Source organism: Cydia splendana, chromosome 12, assembly GCF_910591565.1.
Source record: "Cydia splendana chromosome 12, ilCydSple1.2, whole genome shotgun sequence".
Lineage (NCBI taxonomy): Eukaryota > Metazoa > Arthropoda > Insecta > Lepidoptera > Tortricidae > Cydia > Cydia splendana.
In genome coordinates, this window is record NC_085971.1 from 7,370,967 (window position 1) to 7,391,547 (window position 20,581).

At 39.2% G+C, this 20,581-nt stretch overlaps 1 protein-coding gene and 1 long non-coding RNA gene across 2 annotated transcripts in view; one reads left to right on the forward strand and one right to left on the reverse strand.

Annotated features, from left to right (window-relative positions):
• Positions 1 to 20,581, reverse strand: part of LOC134795393 (uncharacterized) — a 548,375-nt gene that overhangs the window by 434,644 nt on the left and 93,150 nt on the right. The gene's annotated exons all lie outside the window — the stretch shown is intronic.
• LOC134795379 (arf-GAP with dual PH domain-containing protein 1-like) overlaps positions 1 to 20,581 on the forward strand; it is a 64,912-nt gene that overhangs the window by 2,209 nt on the left and 42,122 nt on the right. Inside the window, exons 2-3 of the mRNA XM_063767212.1 lie at positions 13,160 to 13,385; positions 15,871 to 16,044. Coding sequence (XP_063623282.1) covers positions 13,160 to 13,385; positions 15,871 to 16,044 — 400 coding nt within the window. The remainder of the gene's footprint in view (positions 1 to 13,159; positions 13,386 to 15,870; positions 16,045 to 20,581) is intronic.

Consider the following 20,581-nt stretch of genomic DNA (forward strand, 5'->3'; position numbering starts at 1 on the left):
AAGGGCACTTTTACACGTCAACATTGAATTTACATACACGCAAAAATAATAACAATACATCATATCATAATAATAACATTAAGAGACTATAATAGACCCTGGTAGGGTGTCACAAAAATTTCTTAAAGCTAAAACATTTTTTTTTTTACATACAATGTAACAAGCATAATAAAGGAATAAGAAGAGTGGTTAACAAGTTCAGCTAAACAAAGCTAGAATCAAACTAAAAATAATGTGTATTTTAAAATATCACAAGGTATCGAAGGGATCCTTTAGAAGAAGAAGAAGAAAGCATTTATTAGCACAATAACATAACCTTAAAACTCACTATTAAGAATAATTACACGAAATGAAAATTAAATTCAATAATTATTTATTTCAGAAATTAAATTTCCATAATACATTTGTAGCTTATTATTACTCTTAACCTATGTTAGTGACTATCTATGTATGTTATGTACTTTATTTAACATTTATAAACATGTAGGCTACTCCAGTACTCCCAGAAAGCGCCATCTATCCTGTCTGCAACTGTGGCTAGAAGACTGTTGGCACTGCCGCGTACGCGCCGCACCAACGACGCCACCCGCTTGCGCATGATGGCGTGGAAGCCAAAGGAAAAGTTGCGCTAAATGGTCCTCACCCTCACTCAGGTTGGTGTCACGGTATGAGCCACATAATATGGCACATACCGCGACGCTGATTTTATGAATATCTCCTTTAAAAATTCTGATACACAGTATTTTCGAATTCCCTTGCTCATTTCGGTCAAATAATACCTAAATAAACTATAATCGAAAATGAATAGTTAGGTAACCTGCAAGTTGGCTAAGTAACCGGCCAAGTTTGGTCTCGGCGGGAGTTCATAATATTTATAAATTGCCCTCGCGATGTACATTTTTAGGGTTCTGTATGCAAAGTGCGCAAACAGATTGCACCTGTCACGTGTCACATTGTCCATTATTTTTGTTGTAATTTGCCAGAAGAGTTCAACAGATTTGAACTGTAGCTTAACTGTAGCTCAATGTAGATATGTGACAGAGCAGAAATTGCAAAAAAAAATGTATTACTTATACACCTTTGTATGAAGTTATTCATTTCTATCGCTCTTGACTGAATAATATAACAAATGCTCCGTATAATCAATCGAGATTTATTGACTTACAAGTAGGTACGTGAGGTACGTCTACCTACGCCAACATTTAAAAAATTGTATTAAAATAATGACCATCAGATCATACGTACTTTTAGAGACAAATGTTATCCCACCAAAAATATTTTCATGTAAAATGTTGCCAAGATAAGCCCATAAGTCTCGCATTGTCAAAAAGTTATCAGATCTCATGTAGAGCCATGCTTCTAACTCTACACACCCTAACTCTACAAGCCCTACATTTACAGACTCTGCACCTTGGCAGATCCAGTACCTACGTATCTTCTGTAGCCTCTGTAGGTGTAGACTCTGAGAGAGATTTAATTTAAGAATAGGACATCCCCATTAAATAAATACAAAAAAAAAAACCTTTATTGGTCAATCTACGCTCTTAACCGTTCACATCAATTAATCAACTTTAATAAGTGAAGATATGTTTATCGTGTTTACTTCTACCAACTCCGTTTCTTATGATTTGCGCTTATCACGCGCGTCACCCGATAACGGAATGCCACGCGTACAAACAAATGTTTTCGCTACGCTACTACAATCCGAAGTACTATAACCTTTGTTCAATTGTTTACCGGATGGACGGAAGCGTACTCGTCTCGCTCAAACCAGTATAAGTTAGTGGTTGGCTAAAGGGCACGGGTTACCTTGCAAGTTTGCAACAAATTGCAGACGAAATCTGTATTAGGACTAGATAAATTACATGTTTGATTAGGATCTTTTTTAGGATTTTGTTGGCAACTTGAGAGACTTTTAGTAGGCATTTATAGAAAGAAACAACAATATTCACTAGGTACCAAAAATCTTCAAGGAATCTTTAATCAGTTGCTAGGGGAATCATTAAGTTTTTATTTTATTTAAACGCATATTTTAGTAGTCGTACCAGAATATGAAAATCCGAACCGTGTTTTGCAAAAAAACGTTTAAAATAAACCATATTTATTAGCGTTAAGGTAGTTTTTAAGCACCGCTGTACTCCTGTCCCGCGCCCGCGCCACCAGCGAAGTCTCAGTCATCCTATGTTACCTATAGGTACATAATAAAAAAGGGCTTAGCTGGGACGGTAGGACAGTGCAAAAGTATGTACCTACCTACCTGCGTTTGATGTTTATAAAAAGAGCGAGCTCATCGCCAACAAACTGCTCCGCAGTTTGGCGAATCTTTGTATTGTGGTACACATATTTTATATTTCCATGTTATTATCAATAAAAAAAAATTAAGTCAACAGCCACTCTATCTAGTCCTTAGAATTCTTACCAACTCTTGGATAATTGTGATATTTGTGGTCTCTTGATCTAGAATGTCATTTATGAGTGATGATGTTATTAAATGAATCCCGAGGTCACGATAGACTGGTTCGCTTGTCGCTTCAGTCGAATACTCGCTAGCACTTGAGGGTGCTAGTACTACTAGTAGTAGTGCTACTGAGCCTAGTCAATAAGTAGCAACGAGGGTTATCTACAGATAACCATCTATTACATAGAAAACAATAAAGTAAACAATTCCAACGTCAGCGGTTTACAATTTGAAATGTATCGATTTATAAAATACCTACCTATGTAAAAACTAGTTAACATAGGTATATTATTCTGGTTCCCGAGCCAATACCTACCTGTAAAAAATCTTTCTTACTTTACGTGTTTTATAGGGGTTTACATTAATGGTACTTACTCGTACGTATGCACATTTTTTAAGGGTTTTTTTTTTTGTATTAAGAAGTAATGTCTAACCAACATACTTAATATCAAATGCACTCTGAGGTCTCTGAGCTATGCCGGGCCGTGGACAATCATTTTGATAGACGGACAGACATGCTGACACTGTGGGTTACATGTTGACTGCAAAATCCTAAAAATAAATACTCTCATTTCCATGCAAGAAAATGATGTTCCATTATGGTAGAAGAGCCGGCCGCAAAATTTCTAACCGACTTGATACCACGATGAAATGCACAATGGTTTCCGAGAAAAGTTATGCTAAGTCCGAATTCGATAGTCTGCCACGGCGGAACTTGCCGAAAGTACGAAAAAGAAGGCCACTTCCGGTGCGAAAAAAGGGGCCGATTTAACCCATCTGATACCGAGATAGTAGTTATGGCAGCAGTTAGAAATTTACATGTAGACACAGAAAAGCGAAGTCTGCCACTATTTTTTTTGCCGGAAGTGCTTGGCAGACGCTCTCAAAGGTGACCATCGGGACCCCTAAATTAACCCATCTGATACCACCATGAAACCAATGCCAGTCGGTAGGTATGAACTCTCATGTCAGGAATATATAAGTCTGCCAAGGCTTTTCCTGCCGAAACACCATGGCAGACGAGATTATGTAAGCAAGGTCGCCATCGGTTACCCTACACTAACCCATCTGATACCACCATGAAACCAATTCCATTCGGTAGGTATGAACCCCCATTTTAGGAATATATAAGTCTGCCAAGGTTTTTCCTGCCGAAACACCTTGGCAGACGAGATTATAAGCAAGATGACCATCGGTTACCGTACACTAACCCATCTGATACCGCCATGAAACCAATTCCAGTCGGTAGGTATGAACCCTCATTTCATGAATATATAAGTCTGCCAAGGCCTTTCCTGCCGAAACTCCTTGACAGACGAGATTATGTAAGCAACATCCGCATCCGTGGGACCGGTATACGTGATTACTGTAGGCTTATTTATTACTTTATGCTTTTACATATTTGTATATTATTATGTTATTAATGAAATATATTTATAATTTATTAAACCTATACCTAATACATTGGGAATTCATTACCTGCTTACGGCAGTAGTAGGGAGTAGTGGGTGAGTTCTGGCTCACTTAGCCAGGCCAACAGACCCTCCCCCTTTTTTTCCCTTGTTGAGGCCCTGCAACCTTACCTTGAACCCAACCTAATGTCATTGTAGCTCGAATCTAACCTAATCTATTTTTATTGCTTTTAGAAAATATTCTAATAACAATTATCTACTTTTGCAAAGTTAAATGTTGAATTCTTTATTTCGCAAAATGGAATTTTAATGTGACTATAATGTATGTGCAATCTACTTAGAAACTGGGTTTAGAAATATAAAAACACACATTTTATATAGGATAATAAGTTTATTCAAGTAATATTCTGAACATATGAGATATAGTAACATCATTACTTATTCTGTGTACAGTGGAGAAAACATGCAAGTTGACATTTTTCGTTTTAAAATAAAGATAAACTAAACAGTATTTGCCACAAACCGATGTAAAAAAAACTTTGCAGTTGTTGATTACAATACCATATCTTAAGGCCCCAGTACACAATGGGCCATCGCCGGCCATTCCAAGGGACGCATTTATGCGTTAGAGGGAGCAAATGATATTGCTATCTCATTCTACCGCATGGCTGCGTCCCTTGGAGTGGCCGGCAATGGCCCATTGTGTACTGGGGCCTTTACAATTTCTCTCCATGAACATTTTATGATACCCAACCAACCTTCCGGTTTTCGCCCGAATGAATTAAAATATTCACCAACACCATTGACATCAATATAAATGGCTATCCGATGTCAGCCAGGTTTAAAATCCGGATCTAAATTGATAATAAGCAATTTAAACAGGTGAACAGGTAGCTGAACAAACATTGGCATTTTGTTGGCTGCAAATACATTCGATTCCACGCCTATATTAATTTTACTCATATAGTGTTACACAGAACTCATTTGCTGTCAAGAATTACCGACAATTGTCGTGTTTCTTGTGACAATTGTCATTAGCTTCGCAAAATAAGTACTTAGTATTTGGCGATATAATGGAGTTTTTATTTTATTAACATGTTGGTGGCAAACAAGCACACCGCCCGTCTGATGGTAAGCGGTTACCGTAGCGTATGGAGGCCTGTAACGTCAGTACCAACTGTGATGTCGACAAGTGTCGCACCTGCCACCGTAGTGAAATAGAGGCCAGGCCCCAATTTCACATCGGTGACAGGTGCGACGAATTGTAAAATCACTATCGCTGACGTCACAGGCATCCATGGGCTACGATTACCACTTACCATCGGGCGGGCCGTATTCCTGTTTGCCACCATCATTGTATTATTTAAAAAAAACTTTATTATATCGGAAAAAACAGATATTTTCTCCTGTGAAGTTTCTGACAATTGTCAAAGATCTAGAAGAATTGTAGGTAATTCTTGACAGGTAATGAGTTATATGTCGGAATTTCGTGACAATTGCAGTGTTTCTGTGACAATTGTCATAAACTTAGCAAGAGAAATATCTGTTTTTTTTCCGATATCATAAAGTTTTTTTTTAATAATACAATGATGGTGGCAAACAGGAATACGGCCCGCCCGATGGTAAGCGGTAACCGTAGTTCATGGATGCCTGTGACGTCAGCAACAGTGATTTTACAATTCGTCGCACCTGTCACGTTGGTGAAACAGGGGCCAGGAGTTAAGTCAAAAGCTAGTAAACAGTAATCTCCTCCATAGTCCTCTCTAACTTTTAGGCAGTTTTATTAACTTCTTATGGTATCAATGTGGAGTATAAATAGTCTACTATACATATATCCCAAAAACTTTAACGTTTACGTTTTTAAATACAGGGTGACCTTAGCCATTGGACAAACCCTGAAATCCCACATAGGGTTACTTCTCAGAAATGCTCTAACGGTAATTTCTTTTTAATTAGAACAAAAGATAAAACATTAAATTATCAAACAAAAGTTAATTCCAATAATCGACAACAAAAAGAAACACAGTGCTTTTGACAATTTGTTTGAAAATGTGCGGCAATGATGACATTTGTCAAAAGTCAGAATCTTATTAATGTCATAAATAAAAAAGATAATCAAAACGGTCGAAGAAAGTTTTAATTAATTTAATTTAATTTAATAATTTAATAATTAATAATTAATCTTATTTAAAGCTGCAACACGACTGATTAATTGACATGATTGTTCTCCCAGAAGGAGGTTCGTGGGGTGTTAGACTTTGGTACGGTCGTATAGAGGGCGGTCTCGTGACTTCAGAAAATTCCGACTTTTGGCCTACCGCTTCCGGTCAGAAAAATGTTCGACGGCCCGGCCAAACGGTGGGAGGTAGGTGGGGGGTTCTCGACCAAATGTCATAGAGGGACCCTGGCCGTTTTTGACGCTGCCATTTTTTTTCAAAATGGCTGACTTTTTTTTTTAATTTTTTCAAGTTTGTCCTAGCGCGCTGAAATTTTGGTCACGGAATCTCGGGGTCCTCTAGATTCGTATAGGAAAAAAAAATTTCGAAAAAATCCAAGATGGCGGAAAAAATAGCCCCTTTTATTTTGTATGGCAACTTTTAAACGGTGCGAGATAGGTGGGGGGTGGTCGACCAAATGTCATAGAGGGCCCCGAGACAAAATAAACTGCATTTAAAAATTTTCAAACGGGCCGACTTTTTTATTTTTATTTTTTCAAGTTGGTCCGAGCGCGCTGAGATTTGGCATGGCGAGAGATAGAAGCCTCTAGATTCCTATGAAAAAAAAATTTTTGGAAAAAATCCAAGATGGCGGAAATAATGGTCATTTTAATTTTGTATGGCAACTTTTAAACGGTGCGAGGTAGGTTGGGGGTGCTCGACCAAATGTCATAGAGGGCCCCGAAACAAAGCAAACTGCATTTAAAAAATTTCAAAATGGCCGACTTTTTTTTTTTATTTTTCAAGTTGGTCCGAGTGCGCTGAGATTTGGCATGCGGCGAGCTAGGGGGCCCAGCATTACCATGTAAAAAATTTTTTTGGAAAAATCCAAAATGGCGGGCGACAAGGGCAAAATTCAAATTTCCAAGTAGGTTAAGCGAGCCCGAAGGGCGAGCTTCAGGCCGGGAGGCCGAAGGCCGACCCCGCGTAGGGCCGTCAGGCCCGGAGCTTCACCCCGAATATCCAAGCGTGCCCCACCCCCAGTAATTTTGGGCGAGGCCGAAGGCCGAGCTGCGGGAATGACGAACAAAGCAAAATCCTATACAAAAAGTGTGTTAAGCGAGCCCGAAGGGCGAGCTTCAGGCCGGGAGGCCACCCCGACTCCCAAAACGCGAGGCCGAAGGCCGAGCTGCGTGAATGCAGTTCCCCCAAGCGTTCTACAAAGTCAACTGTCTTGATAAGCGAAGCCGGCGGGCCGAAGGCCCGACGGCGAAGCGTCGAGGCTCGCGAAGGCCGAAGGCCGAGCTCCGCGTAGGGCCGAAGGCCCGAAGCGTCACACGAGAGGGGGAAGTTGGCCTACGGCCTTCGGCCTTCGGCCCGCCGTTTCGCTTGTCTGAGACACTTTTCCTATTGGGTCGTGTTTAAGCTCCAACTTCCCGCTTAAGCCCCGAAGCAAAACCAACCCTCCCAACTGTTTTAATAAGCGAAGCGGCGGGCCGAAGGCCCGACGCTGAGCTTCGAAACCCAGCGAAGGACGAAGGCCGAGCTCCGCGTAGGGCCGAAGGCCCGGAGCGTCCCTTACGAGTTCCCAAGCACGCGAGGCCAGGCCGAGCTGCGGGAATGTAGTGCTTTTTACGCGGATCTTTTCGTCCTAGCAAAAGTACAACTTTATTTCTTTTTCCCTTTGGAAAACAAACTACTACTACTACAACAAAAACAACAGCACCAACAACAAACTACAAGAAGACCGCGGGGCCCTCGGGCCCCGCGCACAGGGCAAAATCTAGTCATACTATTTATTACCTCAGGAGCTACTAACACATACAGGTTGCTCCAAAGTAAAAAAATCGTAATTTGTTATGATACTTTGTATACTGGTTCTAAATACCATTGACGTGTAAAATTGTATTGATTTTATGAATAAATTATTGAATATAAATACCCTAATGCATGGACACCCTGTATATCAACTTGAAAGAAAATGTTCAATATTTCTTTATAGTGCGACTCCTTAGCTCGATTTAGTATGGAGGTAGAGTCTGGCTAATAAAAGATGAACCTGCAAAAATGCGGTCCTGGTCTGACCCATCCTAAATCCTGTCCCATCCGGCAGAAAGCACGAAACTTGGCATGCAAACTTCAAACTTCAACATTTATTCAGCAAATAGGCCGCAAGGGCACTATTACACGCCGCTAAAGAAATTTTCACTTCAAAAAGTTTTGAGATGTAATGTGAAACCAAGTCGGTTATTTTAATCAGTGCCAGGGGGTGTTAAAACAGTATCAATAAGATATCTTTAATTTGTAATTTTTAGCGAGTTTTAGCGGTGGGCAAAGTAATCCGGTGATTTGGCATCCATACCAACATTGCCCACCACCAAAAACGGATTAGGGTTGTCACTTTCATCTAATTTACCCAACTTCGCATGTAAAATAAGGTTATGTTTGTACACTAAAGTAAGTTTATAAATATATACTGTATTTAATTTGTCTTATTATCCTTTACTTAGATGTTTTATCCCGTTAACTAATGAAAAACACAGCAAAAATCATATTTTTGGCCATTAAACTATTGTAACAGATTTTCTCAAAAGTGACAACCCTAGCCTTTGTAAAATGCTTAGGCGAGCCTTATATGGAAATGAGCAAAAACGGGTAGGCAACATTGCCCAGCAAATTTATTTAAAAGTTTTTACACTTATCGCTAAGTTATTAACAGGGAATGGTAGGATTGCCCAAAACCAGTGATCCTTAGACATCATCATCATACGAGCTGTATTTGAATACCAAATTGACGTGGGCAATGTTGGCGAAAACTCCAGATATCTTTGCCCACCCTCTAGAACGCAAAAAAATGGGTAAAAACACGATAAAAATATTTTTTCTTCAAATAAACTGATGCGTTTGATCACAATGGACGTGCTGAGCAAAAAAAGTAATTACGATTTGTTTTTTTTTTTGAGAAATTCGTGTTTTTTTTTAAATGCGGGCAAAGTTGGTGATAATGACCGGTACCTACTCTTCGAAGGCCGCAAAAATATATGACATGCTCTTATGGTTCTACAAATAAGATCGTGTCAGATATTTTTGCGGCCTTCGTTGTGTGTTGTGTAACATAAATTGCAGGTGACTGTATATTAGGAATAATTATTTTATTTAGTTTCAACGAAAGTTTCAAGTTTAGTACGAAAATACTTCAGATATACAATATGCACAAAATGTAGACCTAATCGAAATAAAACATTGCTTTTTATAGTAATTTTTTTTTAAAACATTCGATACACAGGTATACATAACTATAACCAGGCCACAGCGGTATTGGCCTGTAAGCTTTATCTCGGTCTCCAAAGCCGCAAAAACTCGCTAGTACTTCGTGCTGGTCTAGCCGTTATTTTTTCTTGAAGATTTTCAGAGAACAGCACGTACACGCATTATACATATAGACGGAACGAACGGCATAATCATAATCATTTATTCGTCGCAATCCATGGTATTACAGATCTAGGTACAAGACTTTCAGGTATTACTTATACGAATTACATAACGCTTCCTGTTAATAGGCAATATTTTAAGATAAAAGTTCTATAATATATTACAAGATTACAATTGTCATCAAAATTAATTGACGTACAGAAGTCAAATACGTTTTTAAAATGACGCAAAATGAAAATTAATCCCAATCAGTAAAGGATGAGTCTTTAAACTTTTTTCATTTTAAGCGAGTTTTGATTTGAAGGAACATAATACTTAAATTCGACTGTAATCGTATTGTTTTAAGATAGTTTACTGAGGTTTTCAACCATTATGACCCGTAAATAACAGCAAATCAAATTTAGAGGAGACGCGAGCTGATATTTATGTACCCTATTTTTTGAAATACAATTTATCTACTGGTATACTTTCTCGTGTGCGTATATGATTTAATGTCAAATCAAGCTGTCATTTTTATTTGAAGAATTATACGTGTGCTCCGGTGCAGCCCCAGCGGGCATCTGACTTGAAGAAGAATTTTGAGTGATGTCGTCAATGTATGGAAATTGTTCGAAGGTTTACATTTGAGATTGAATTTCTGTGTTGTCTTTGTGAGTAAAAATATAAATCTTGAATTGTCTAGCTTTCAAAATCACACAATAATTCAATTACTGTCAAAGACAAAATTGTTTTGCTTCTTTCTCAAATGGAACTCCATATTTTGATATTTTGATACTTTTAGTGTCGATTTGTAGAGAATAACAGCAAATTAAAAATATAATGCCATGAAGAGTCGGTACACGGTTTCTTCGTGAACAAATTTACGTGTAATAATAATAATTATAATATAATATATATTATAGTGGTTTTCCGGGTCAAGGTCCGGGTCCGAGTCCGGATCCGAGTCTGAGTCCGAGTCCGGGTCCGAATCCGTGTCCGAGTCCGTGTCCGGGTCCGAGTCCGAGTCCGGTTCCGAGTCCGGTTCCGAGTCCGGGTCCGAGTCCGAGTCCGGGTCCTAGTCCGAGTCCGTGTCCGAGTCCGAGTCCGGGTCCGAGTTCGATTCCAAGTCCGGGTCCGAGTCCGGGTCCGAACCGGATCCGGGTATGAGTCCGGTTCTGGGTCCGAGTCCGGGTCGCAGTCCAAGTCAAAATCGAAATTAGAAATCACCAAACGTGTACTATGCGTCGTTGAAGAGTTTTGTTCTGGTCATCATCAGCAGTTCCACTTCATCAAATGCGACAGTTTTTAATGTAAATGCTTGATTTTATGATGAAAATACAAAAAAAATCTATACTTATGCCTTTAATATTTGAGGAGTTCCCTCGATTCGTTATGGATCCCATCATTAGAACTCGAGCTTGACAAAAATGTGGCTTTAAAACTTGACTTGCTTAACAAACATAACGAAGAGGAAAAATCGCCAAACGTGAACTATGCGTGGTTGAAGAGTTCTGTTCTGGTCATCATCAGCAGTTCCACTTCATCAAATGCGCCAGTTTTTAATGAAAATCCTTGATTTTCTGATGAAAATACAAAAATGTCTATACGCATGCCTTTAAGATTTGAGGAGTTCCCTCGATTCCTCATGGATCCCATCATCAGAACTCGAGCTTGACAAAAATGTGGCTTAAAAACTTGACTTGCTTAACAAACATAACGAAGACGACAAATCGCCAAACGTGAACTATGCGTCGTTGAAGAGTTCCGTTCTGATCATCATCAGCAGTTGCACTTCATCAAATGTCACTTTTTTGAATGTGTATGCTTAATTTGATGATAAAAACCCAAAAATCACTATATGTATGCGTTTAAAATTTGAGGAGTTCCCTCGATTCCTCATGGGTCCCATCATCAGAACTGGGTTTTGACAAAAACGGAACCAATCTGTATGCATATACATACAATCAAAAAACTCATTTTCAAAATCGGTCCAGGAATGACGGAGATATAGAGTAACAAACATAAAAAAAAATAAAAAAAACATACAACCGAATTGATAACCTCCTTCTTTGAGATTTGGAAGTCGGTTAACAAACTAATATTAGCCCAAAATCTAAAATAAATGAAGTACCGATCACATAAAAAGTAAAAAATTAAATTAAGTAAATAAAAACAGGAAGGTATCATAAAATGTTAATGAAGAGAAATTGTAAGAGATGGTATTATGCCAACCAACAACTGCAAAGTTTTTTAACATCGGTTTGTGGCAAATACTGTTTAGTTTATCTTTATTTTAAAACGAAAAATGTCAACTTGCATGTTTTCTCCACTGTACACAGAATAAGTAATGATGTTACTATATCTCATATGTTCAGAATATTACTTGAATAAACTTATTATCCTATATAAAATGTGTGTTTTTATATTTCTAAACCCAGTTTCTAAGTAGATTGCACATACATTATAGTCACATTAAAATTCCATTTTGCGAAATAAAGAATTCAACATTTAACTTTGCAAAAGTAGATAATTGTTATTAGAATATTTTCTAAAAGCAATAAAAATAGATTAGGTTAGATTCGAGCTACAATGACATTAGGTTGGGTTCAAGGTAAGGTTGCAGGGCCTCAACAAGGGAAAAAAAGGGGGAGGGACTGTTGGCCTGGCTAAGTGAGCCAGAACTCACCCACTACTCCCTACTACTGCCGTAAGCAGGTAATGAATTCCCAATGTATTAGGTATAGGTTTAATAAATTATAAATATATTTCATTAATAACATAATAATATACAAATATGTAAAAGCATAAAGTAATAAATAAGCCTACAGTAATCACGTATACCGGTCCCACGGATGCGGATGTTGCTTACATAATCTCGTCTGTCAAGGAGTTTCGGCAGGAAAGGCCTTGGCAGACTTATATATTCATGAAATGAGGGTTCATACCTACCGACTGGAATTGGTTTCATGGCGGTATCAGATGGGTTAGTGTACGGTAACCGATGGTCATCTTGCTTATAATCTCGTCTGCCAAGGTGTTTCGGCAGGAAAAACCTTGGCAGACTTATATATTCCTAAAATGGGGGTTCATACCTACCGAATGGAATTGGTTTCATGGTGGTATCAGATGGGTTAGTGTAGGGTAACCGATGGCGACCTTGCTTACATAATCTCGTCTGCCATGGTGTTTCGGCAGGAAAAGCCTTGGCAGACTTATATATTCCTGACATGAGAGTTCATACCTACCGACTGGCATTGGTTTGATGGTGGTATCAGATGGGTTAATTTAGGGGTCCCGATGGTCACCTTTGAGAGCGTCTGCCAAGCACTTCCGGCAAAAAAAATAGTGGCAGACTTCGCTTTTCTGTGTCTACATGTAAATTTCTAACTGCTGCCATAACTACTATCTCGGTATCAGATGGGTTAAATCAGCCCCTTTTTTCGCACCGGAAGTGGCCTTCTTTTTCGTACTTTCGGCAAGTTCCGCCGTGGCAGACTATCGAATTCGGACTTAGCATAACTTTTCTCGGAAACCATTGTGCATTTCATCGTGGTATCAAGTCGGTTAGAAATTTTGCGGCCGGCTCTTCTACTATTACGTATTTCAGTATTAAAGCTATCTTTGTGCTGATCGGTGCATTGAATTAACACTATAGTACCTATTACTATTAGAACTAGCTGTGATTATGACAATAATGAATTATAAATTCCTCCCTCTTCCAGACCCTGACTGGGCTTCATACAACCTGGGCATATTCATATGCATGCGCTGCGCCTCGATCCACCGAGGCATGGGAGCTCACATCAGCAAAGTCAAACACCTCAAACTAGATCGTTGGGAGGACTCGCAAGTGCAGAGAATGAGGGACATTGGGAATATCGTCGCGAGGAACAAGTATGAGGAGCGCGTCCCGCCCTGCTACAGGAGGCCTACGAAGAACGACCCACAGTAAGTATTTTAGGGCCTCTGTTCCGTAACCAGTAGGTAAATTAAATAGCCTCTGGAATTGCATTCATTGAGGGATATTCGGATCATCGTTACGCTAGTTACGCTACAAAAGGTCTACAAAAATATAACCATAATAGATGTTTAATTGTTAAACCTCCGTTATAGTTTGTGCGGAAAGAGAAGAGTCGTGAAATGTATTGGGCCCCATACATTCCACAACTCTTCTCTTTCCGCACAAACTATACCAGCAAAGTGATGTAGGTACCTCACCTCATGTAGCTCTAGGCTGGAACTGGACTGCTGGGCTGTTGCATACGTTTAAAGAAAACTCAATAAAAATATGAAAGTGCACTTGGTTGGACTCCCTCAAACAGTCGAGCTGCCAACTCATTTGAATTGTAACCATTACTAATCTTGCAGGGTATCTATATGGTTATAGGGATATTATATAACTGAGTTATCCTTATGTTTAAACCACACGACATCGTTCAGTAATTACCTACTTTTGTAATGTTTTTACACAAACAATATAAAACATGGAGGCCGAGAGTCCCGCAGACTGCTGACACACGCGATCGTTTAATCTAGACATCCTGCAGTCTGTGCAGTGTTGCAGTCAAGTTCGTCAAAAAAAAAAACAAAGAAAAACTGTAAACCGGTTTTTTCCGTACAATCTGCTTTTTGAAAGTAGGTCGAGAATGTAGGTACCTGTATGTCATTTGGGATTTGGGAATAAAAACAAATCCGTTACACCTCGTTCATGAAATCAGTGCAATAGTTTAAACGTTACGGTGGAATTAGTACACGCCACAAACATGCCCAAATACATATATGTGACGTTATCTATGAAAAGGGACCTTATTGTCGATGGCGCTTACGCCATTATTAACGATGCTCCGATATAAATACAATGCCACGCGACGCTGTGCGGCGTAAGCGCCATCGACAATAAGGTCCCTTTTCATAGATACCTAATGCCCCATATGTAGCTCGTCGGGTAAAAAAGTACAAGGGTTAGGTACCTACTGGTGCAGTTATGAGCTACCATTGACCAATTGATACTCGTATTTCACAAGTATTGCGCTTCTAAAATTAGAATTATAGTAAGACCGTAGTCAAAACAAGATTATTTGTCATAAGAACTTCGAGCATCCTGGCGGAGTAAGCCAATGGCATTTCCTGTAAAGCGCTCTTGACCGACTGACGTGGCGATTGTCTGATGCACTAATGGGACCTGATGATCTAAGTTGTTTGTCTTTAGTGTCCATGGCCGTGGATTACGCATTGTTTGTTGTTTATGTGCAAAACAATTAAAAACCAAATACAAAGAAAACACAATATTTGTCAGACATTTGGTTTTTACAGCGACAAACGAGTTTTGCATGTAATGTAGGTTATGTAGGTAATCAATAACTAATGAAATAAAAAAAGATACAAATTCATACTTTTTGAGAGTCTATGTATATTTTAGGAGTTTGCTTTATAATATTCCACGTGAATCAAAATATATTGATACAATAATTCTATATACTAATTCTTGGGAGAGAAGTAAGTAACAATAATAAAATAAAATTACCTATGCGAAATTATCTGCTTTACAGTGACAGTTACATAATGGTTATGTAAGTCGTGTATATGTAATAACTAATAATGTAAGCTCGCTTTCCTCTTAACTTCCTGCCAGAGTGCCTAACAGAGAAATAGTACGCAATTAACATACGTTTTTTATTTGTACAATACCTAATAGGAAAATGATAATTAATTCTTTACAAATCAAAAGTTTTGCGAGTAGGCAGAAACGTCCACAAGGGTGGAATGGATGTGTGTGACTCACAGCCTATTCACGGAAAAGCACAAATCACTTTGAGAAAGCGGGTGGGAAAACCGAGTGGTGGGGTGGCGACTGACGCATACCTAAAATAAAAATATTAAGAAAACTTTATTAAGTACACACTATATAGTAACCGCGGTATATCCGTCGGTCTTTTCATTGTTTCATGAGATCTTAAAGACTAAGTTAATTAAAAAGTACAGACCACAGTAAAATTTACATGTAGGTACTATTTAAGTATTTCGGTACGAGCTCATAGGCTAACATTTTTCATACCTATTAGTCGGTAAATTATCCTCAAGCGGGAGAAGGTTCCAGCAACAATGTTCGGAGCATCGCGTGAACCCATAATAAGTCCAATCATAGCCGCTGCTGTGCCGGAATAATTAAATATTTCTCTAATATGTACCTGTCTATTTAAGTGACAATCTTCTTAAATTCTCATCAATCCATGCAGCAGCAAGTAAAGGATGACTCAGGTTAGACCGGGCCGTGTCCGAGCCGGAGCTTCCGGCGCTTACTTTTCTATGACATGACAGGTGATCACGTGATGCTTTCCATAGAAAACTATGCGCCGGAAGCTCCGGCCCCGACACGGCCCGCGGTCTAACGTCTAACGTGAGTCATCCTTAAGTCAACTCTTCCTACTTCCAGAGTTTTAATCGAGCAATGGATCCGCGCCAAGTACGAACGCGAGGAGTTCTGCCACCCCGAACGCCAGAGCTACCTCTCTGGCACCATGGAGGGCTTTCTCATGAAGAGGGGAAAGGAGGACAACCGCTACCAGCTTAGGAAGTTTGTGCTCAATGAGAGCGAGGACACACTCAAGTGAGTTAAAAAAAAGTTACACTGTAAAAATATCTGCGCACCCCACTGGTAGAAGTAGATAATGAATGACGCGAGGAAATAAGGTGCCCAGATATTTTGTGTGTTTTATGGCTTAGACTTTATTTTACACAATGTGCTCAGAAATAAGTAAAAATGTAATTTTTCAAATGCTCGTGAAGTTGACCACCCCATATCGTTTGCCCGCAAATGGCATAGCTATATCGTTTGTTCATCGTTAGTTCACGTTTGTTCAGTAGGTAAAATCGTAAGGACCCGATTCTAACATCATTTTTTTTAAAAAACAAAAGGGGGTGGCTGTCTTCACGCTAGCCACCCCAAACCACTTTTTGTAATTTTTTTTGGTCTAGATAGCAAGATATTCGTTAGTTCACGTTTGTTCAGGCATTAAAATCGTTAGGACCCGATTCCTTCATTTTTTTTTATTTTTTCAAAGTGGGGTGGCTGTCTTCACGCTAGCCACCCCACCCCGAAATCAGCCAAACTAACCATGTGAAGTCATCGAGCGACGTTAGTTCACGTTTGTTCAGGCATTAAAATCGTTAGGATCTCATTAGATTTGCCATAAAAAAATAAAATCGAAAAATTCATATATATGGGACAGCGGAGCCAAGTAATGTGGTCTAGCAAGCAATCGACGCGGATACTAACGATTCTTTAGCTTGAATAAACTTATATGGACGATATTTAAGCGATAAATTATAGTGCCTTGCGGGCGTTCAAAACATAATAAGAGATATCCGTCGTTTTATATTTTTTTATACTATGGGGGTGGCTGTCTTCACGCTAGCCACCCCAAATCACTTTTTGTAATTTTTTTTGGTCTAGATAGCAAGACATTCGTTAGTTCACGTTTGTTCAGGCATTTGAATCGTTAGGACCCGATTCCTTCATTTTTTTTTATTTTTTCAAAGTGGGGTGGCTGTCTTCACGCTAGCCACCCCACCCCGAAATCAGCCAAACTAACCATGTGAAGTCATCGAGCGACGTTAGTTCACGTTTGTTCAGGCATTAAAATCGTTAGGATCTCATTAGATTTGCCATAAAAAAATAAATTCGAAAAAATCATATATATGGGCCAGCCGAGGCAAGTAATGTGCCTAAGTCGACGGCTGAAAAAAATACTCAGAATCGGGTCCTTACGATGCCACTTGCAGGACAACGTCAGCAGACTATACTGATTCAAGATAGATAGGTCATTTGCGGGCGATCAAAACAGATTTAACGGAAAAAAATAAAACTTGAAAATCTGGATTACTCAACTGACGCTCCTAAGTCGACGCCTGAAAAAAATAGTCAGAATCGGGTCCTTACGATGCCACTTGCAGGACAATCTCAGCAGACCATACTGAATTCAAGATAGATAGGTCATTTGCGGGCGTTCGAAACAGATTTGCTGGAAAAATTTAAAACTTGAAAATCTGAATAACTCAACTTACGCTCCTAAGTCGACGGCTGAAAAAAATAGTCAGAATCGGGTCCTTACGATGCCCCTTGCAGGACAATGTCAGCAGACCATACTGATTCAAGATAGATAGGTCATTTGCGGGCGTTCGAAACAGATTTGCCGGAAAAAATTAAAATTTGAAAATCTGAATAATTCAACTTACGCTCCTAAGTCGACGGCTGAAAAAAATACTCAGAATCGGGTCCTTACGATGCCACTTGCAGAACAATCTCAGCAGACCATAATGATTCAAGAAAGATAGGTCATTTGCGGGCGTTCTAAACAGATTTGATGGAAAAAATTAAAACTTGAAAATATGAATAACTCAACTTACGCTCCTAAGTCGACGGCTGAAAAAAATATTCAGAATAGGGTCCTTACGATGCCACTTGCAGAACAATCTCAGCAGACCATACTGATACAAGATAGATAGATATGTCATTTGCGGGCGTTCTTAACAGATTTGCTGCAAAAAATTAAAACTTGAAAATCTGAATAACTCAACTTACGCTCCTAAGTCGACGGCTGAAAAAAATATTCAGAATCGGGTCCTTACGATGCCACTTGCAGGACAACGTCAGTAGACCAACCTGATTCAAGATATATAGGTCATTTGCGGGCGATCAAAACAGATTTACCGGAAAAAAATAAAACTTGAAACTCTGAATTACTCAAATTAACCTCCTAGGTCGACGGCTGAAAAAAATACTTAGAATCGGGTCCTTACGATGCTACTTGCAGGACAATGTCAGCAGACCATACTGATTCAAAACAGATAGGTCATTTGCGGGCATTCGAAACAGATTTGCAGGAAAAAAGTAAAACTTGAAAATCTGAATAACTCAACTTACGATCCTAAGTCGACGGCTGAAAAAAATATTCACAATCGGGTCCTTACGATGCTACTTGCAAGACAACGTCAGCAGACTATACTGATTCAAGACAGATAGGTCATTTGCGGGCGTTCGAAACAGATTTACCAGAAAAAAATAAAACTTGAAAATCTGAATTACTCAAATTATGCTACTAAGTCGCAGGCTGAAAAAAATACTCAGAATCGGGTCCATACGATGCCACTTGCAGGACAATCTCAGCAAACCATACTGATTCAAGATAGATAGATCATTTGCGGGCGTTCGAAACAGATTTGCCGGAAAAAATTAAAATTGAAAATCTGAATAACTCAACTTACGCTCCTAAGTCGACGGCTGACAAAAATACTCAGACTCGGGTCCTTACGATGCCACTTGCAGGACAATATCAGCAGATCATACTGATTCAAGATAGATAGGTCATTTGCGGGCGTTCAAAACAGATTTGCTGGAAAAAATTAAAACTTGAAAATCTGAATAACTCAATTTACGCTCCTAAGTCGACGGCTGAAAAAAATACTCAGAATCGGGTCCATACGATGCCACTTGCAGGACAATCTCAGCAAACCATACTGATTCAAGATAGATAGATCATTTGCGGGCGTTCGAAACAGTTTTGCCGGAAAAAATTAAAACTTGAAAATCTGAGTAACTCAACTTACGCTCCTAAGTCGACGGCTGAAAAAAATAGTCAGAATCGGGTCCTTACGATGCCCTTTGCAGGACGACGTCAGCTGACCATGCTGATTCAAGATAGATAGTTCATTTGCGGGCGATCAAAACAGATTTAACGGAAAAAAATAAAACTTGAAAATATGAATAACTCAACTTACGCTCCTAAGTGGCAGGCTGAAAAAAATACTCAGAATCGGGTCCTTACGATGCCACTTGCAGGACAATCTCAGCAGACCATAATGATTCAAGAAAGATAGGTCATTTGCGGGCGTTCTAAACAGATTTGATGGAAAAAATTAAAACTTGAAAATATGAATAACTCAACTTACGCTCCTAAGTCGACGGCTGAAAAAAATATTCAGAATAGGGTCCTTACGATGCCACTTGCAGAACAATCTCAGCAGACCATACTGATACAAGATAGATAGATATGTCATTTGCGGGCGTTCTTAACAGATTTGCTGCAAAAAATTAAAACTTGAAAATCTGAATAACTCAACTTACGCTCCTAAGTCGACGGCTGAAAAAAATATTCAGAATCGGGTCCTTACGATGCCACTTGCAGGACAACGTCAGTAGACCAACCTGATTCAAGATATATAGGTCATTTGCGGGCGATCAAAACAGATTTACCGGAAAAAAATAAAACTTGAAACTCTGAATTACTCAAATTAACCTCCTAGGTCGACGGCTGAAAAAAATACTTAGAATCGGGTCCTTACGATGCTACTTGCAGGACAATGTCAGCAGACCATACTGATTCAAAACAGATAGGTCATTTGCGGGCATTCGAAACAGATTTGCAGGAAAAAAGTAAAACTTGAAAATCTGAATAACTCAACTTACGATCCTAAGTCGACGGCTGAAAAAAATATTCACAATCGGGTCCTTACGATGCTACTTGCAAGACAACGTCAGCAGACTATACTGATTCAAGACAGATAGGTCATTTGCGGGCGTTCGAAACAGATTTACCAGAAAAAAATAAAACTTGAAAATCTGAATTACTCAAATTATGCTACTAAGTCGCAGGCTGAAAAAAATACTCAGAATCGGGTCCATACGATGCCACTTGCAGGACAATCTCAGCAAACCATACTGATTCAAGATAGATAGATCATTTGCGGGCGTTCGAAACAGATTTGCCGGAAAAAATTAAAATTGAAAATCTGAATAACTCAACTTACGCTCCTAAGTCGACGGCTGACAAAAATACTCAGACTCGGGTCCTTACGATGCCACTTGCAGGACAATATCAGCAGATCATACTGATTCAAGATAGATAGGTCATTTGCGGGCGTTCAAAACAGATTTGCTGGAAAAAATTAAAACTTGAAAATCTGAATAACTCAATTTACGCTCCTAAGTCGACGGCTGAAAAAAATACTCAGAATCGGGTCCATACGATGCCACTTGCAGGACAATCTCAGCAAACCATACTGATTCAAGATAGATAGATCATTTGCGGGCGTTCGAAACAGTTTTGCCGGAAAAAATTAAAACTTGAAAATCTGAGTAACTCAAC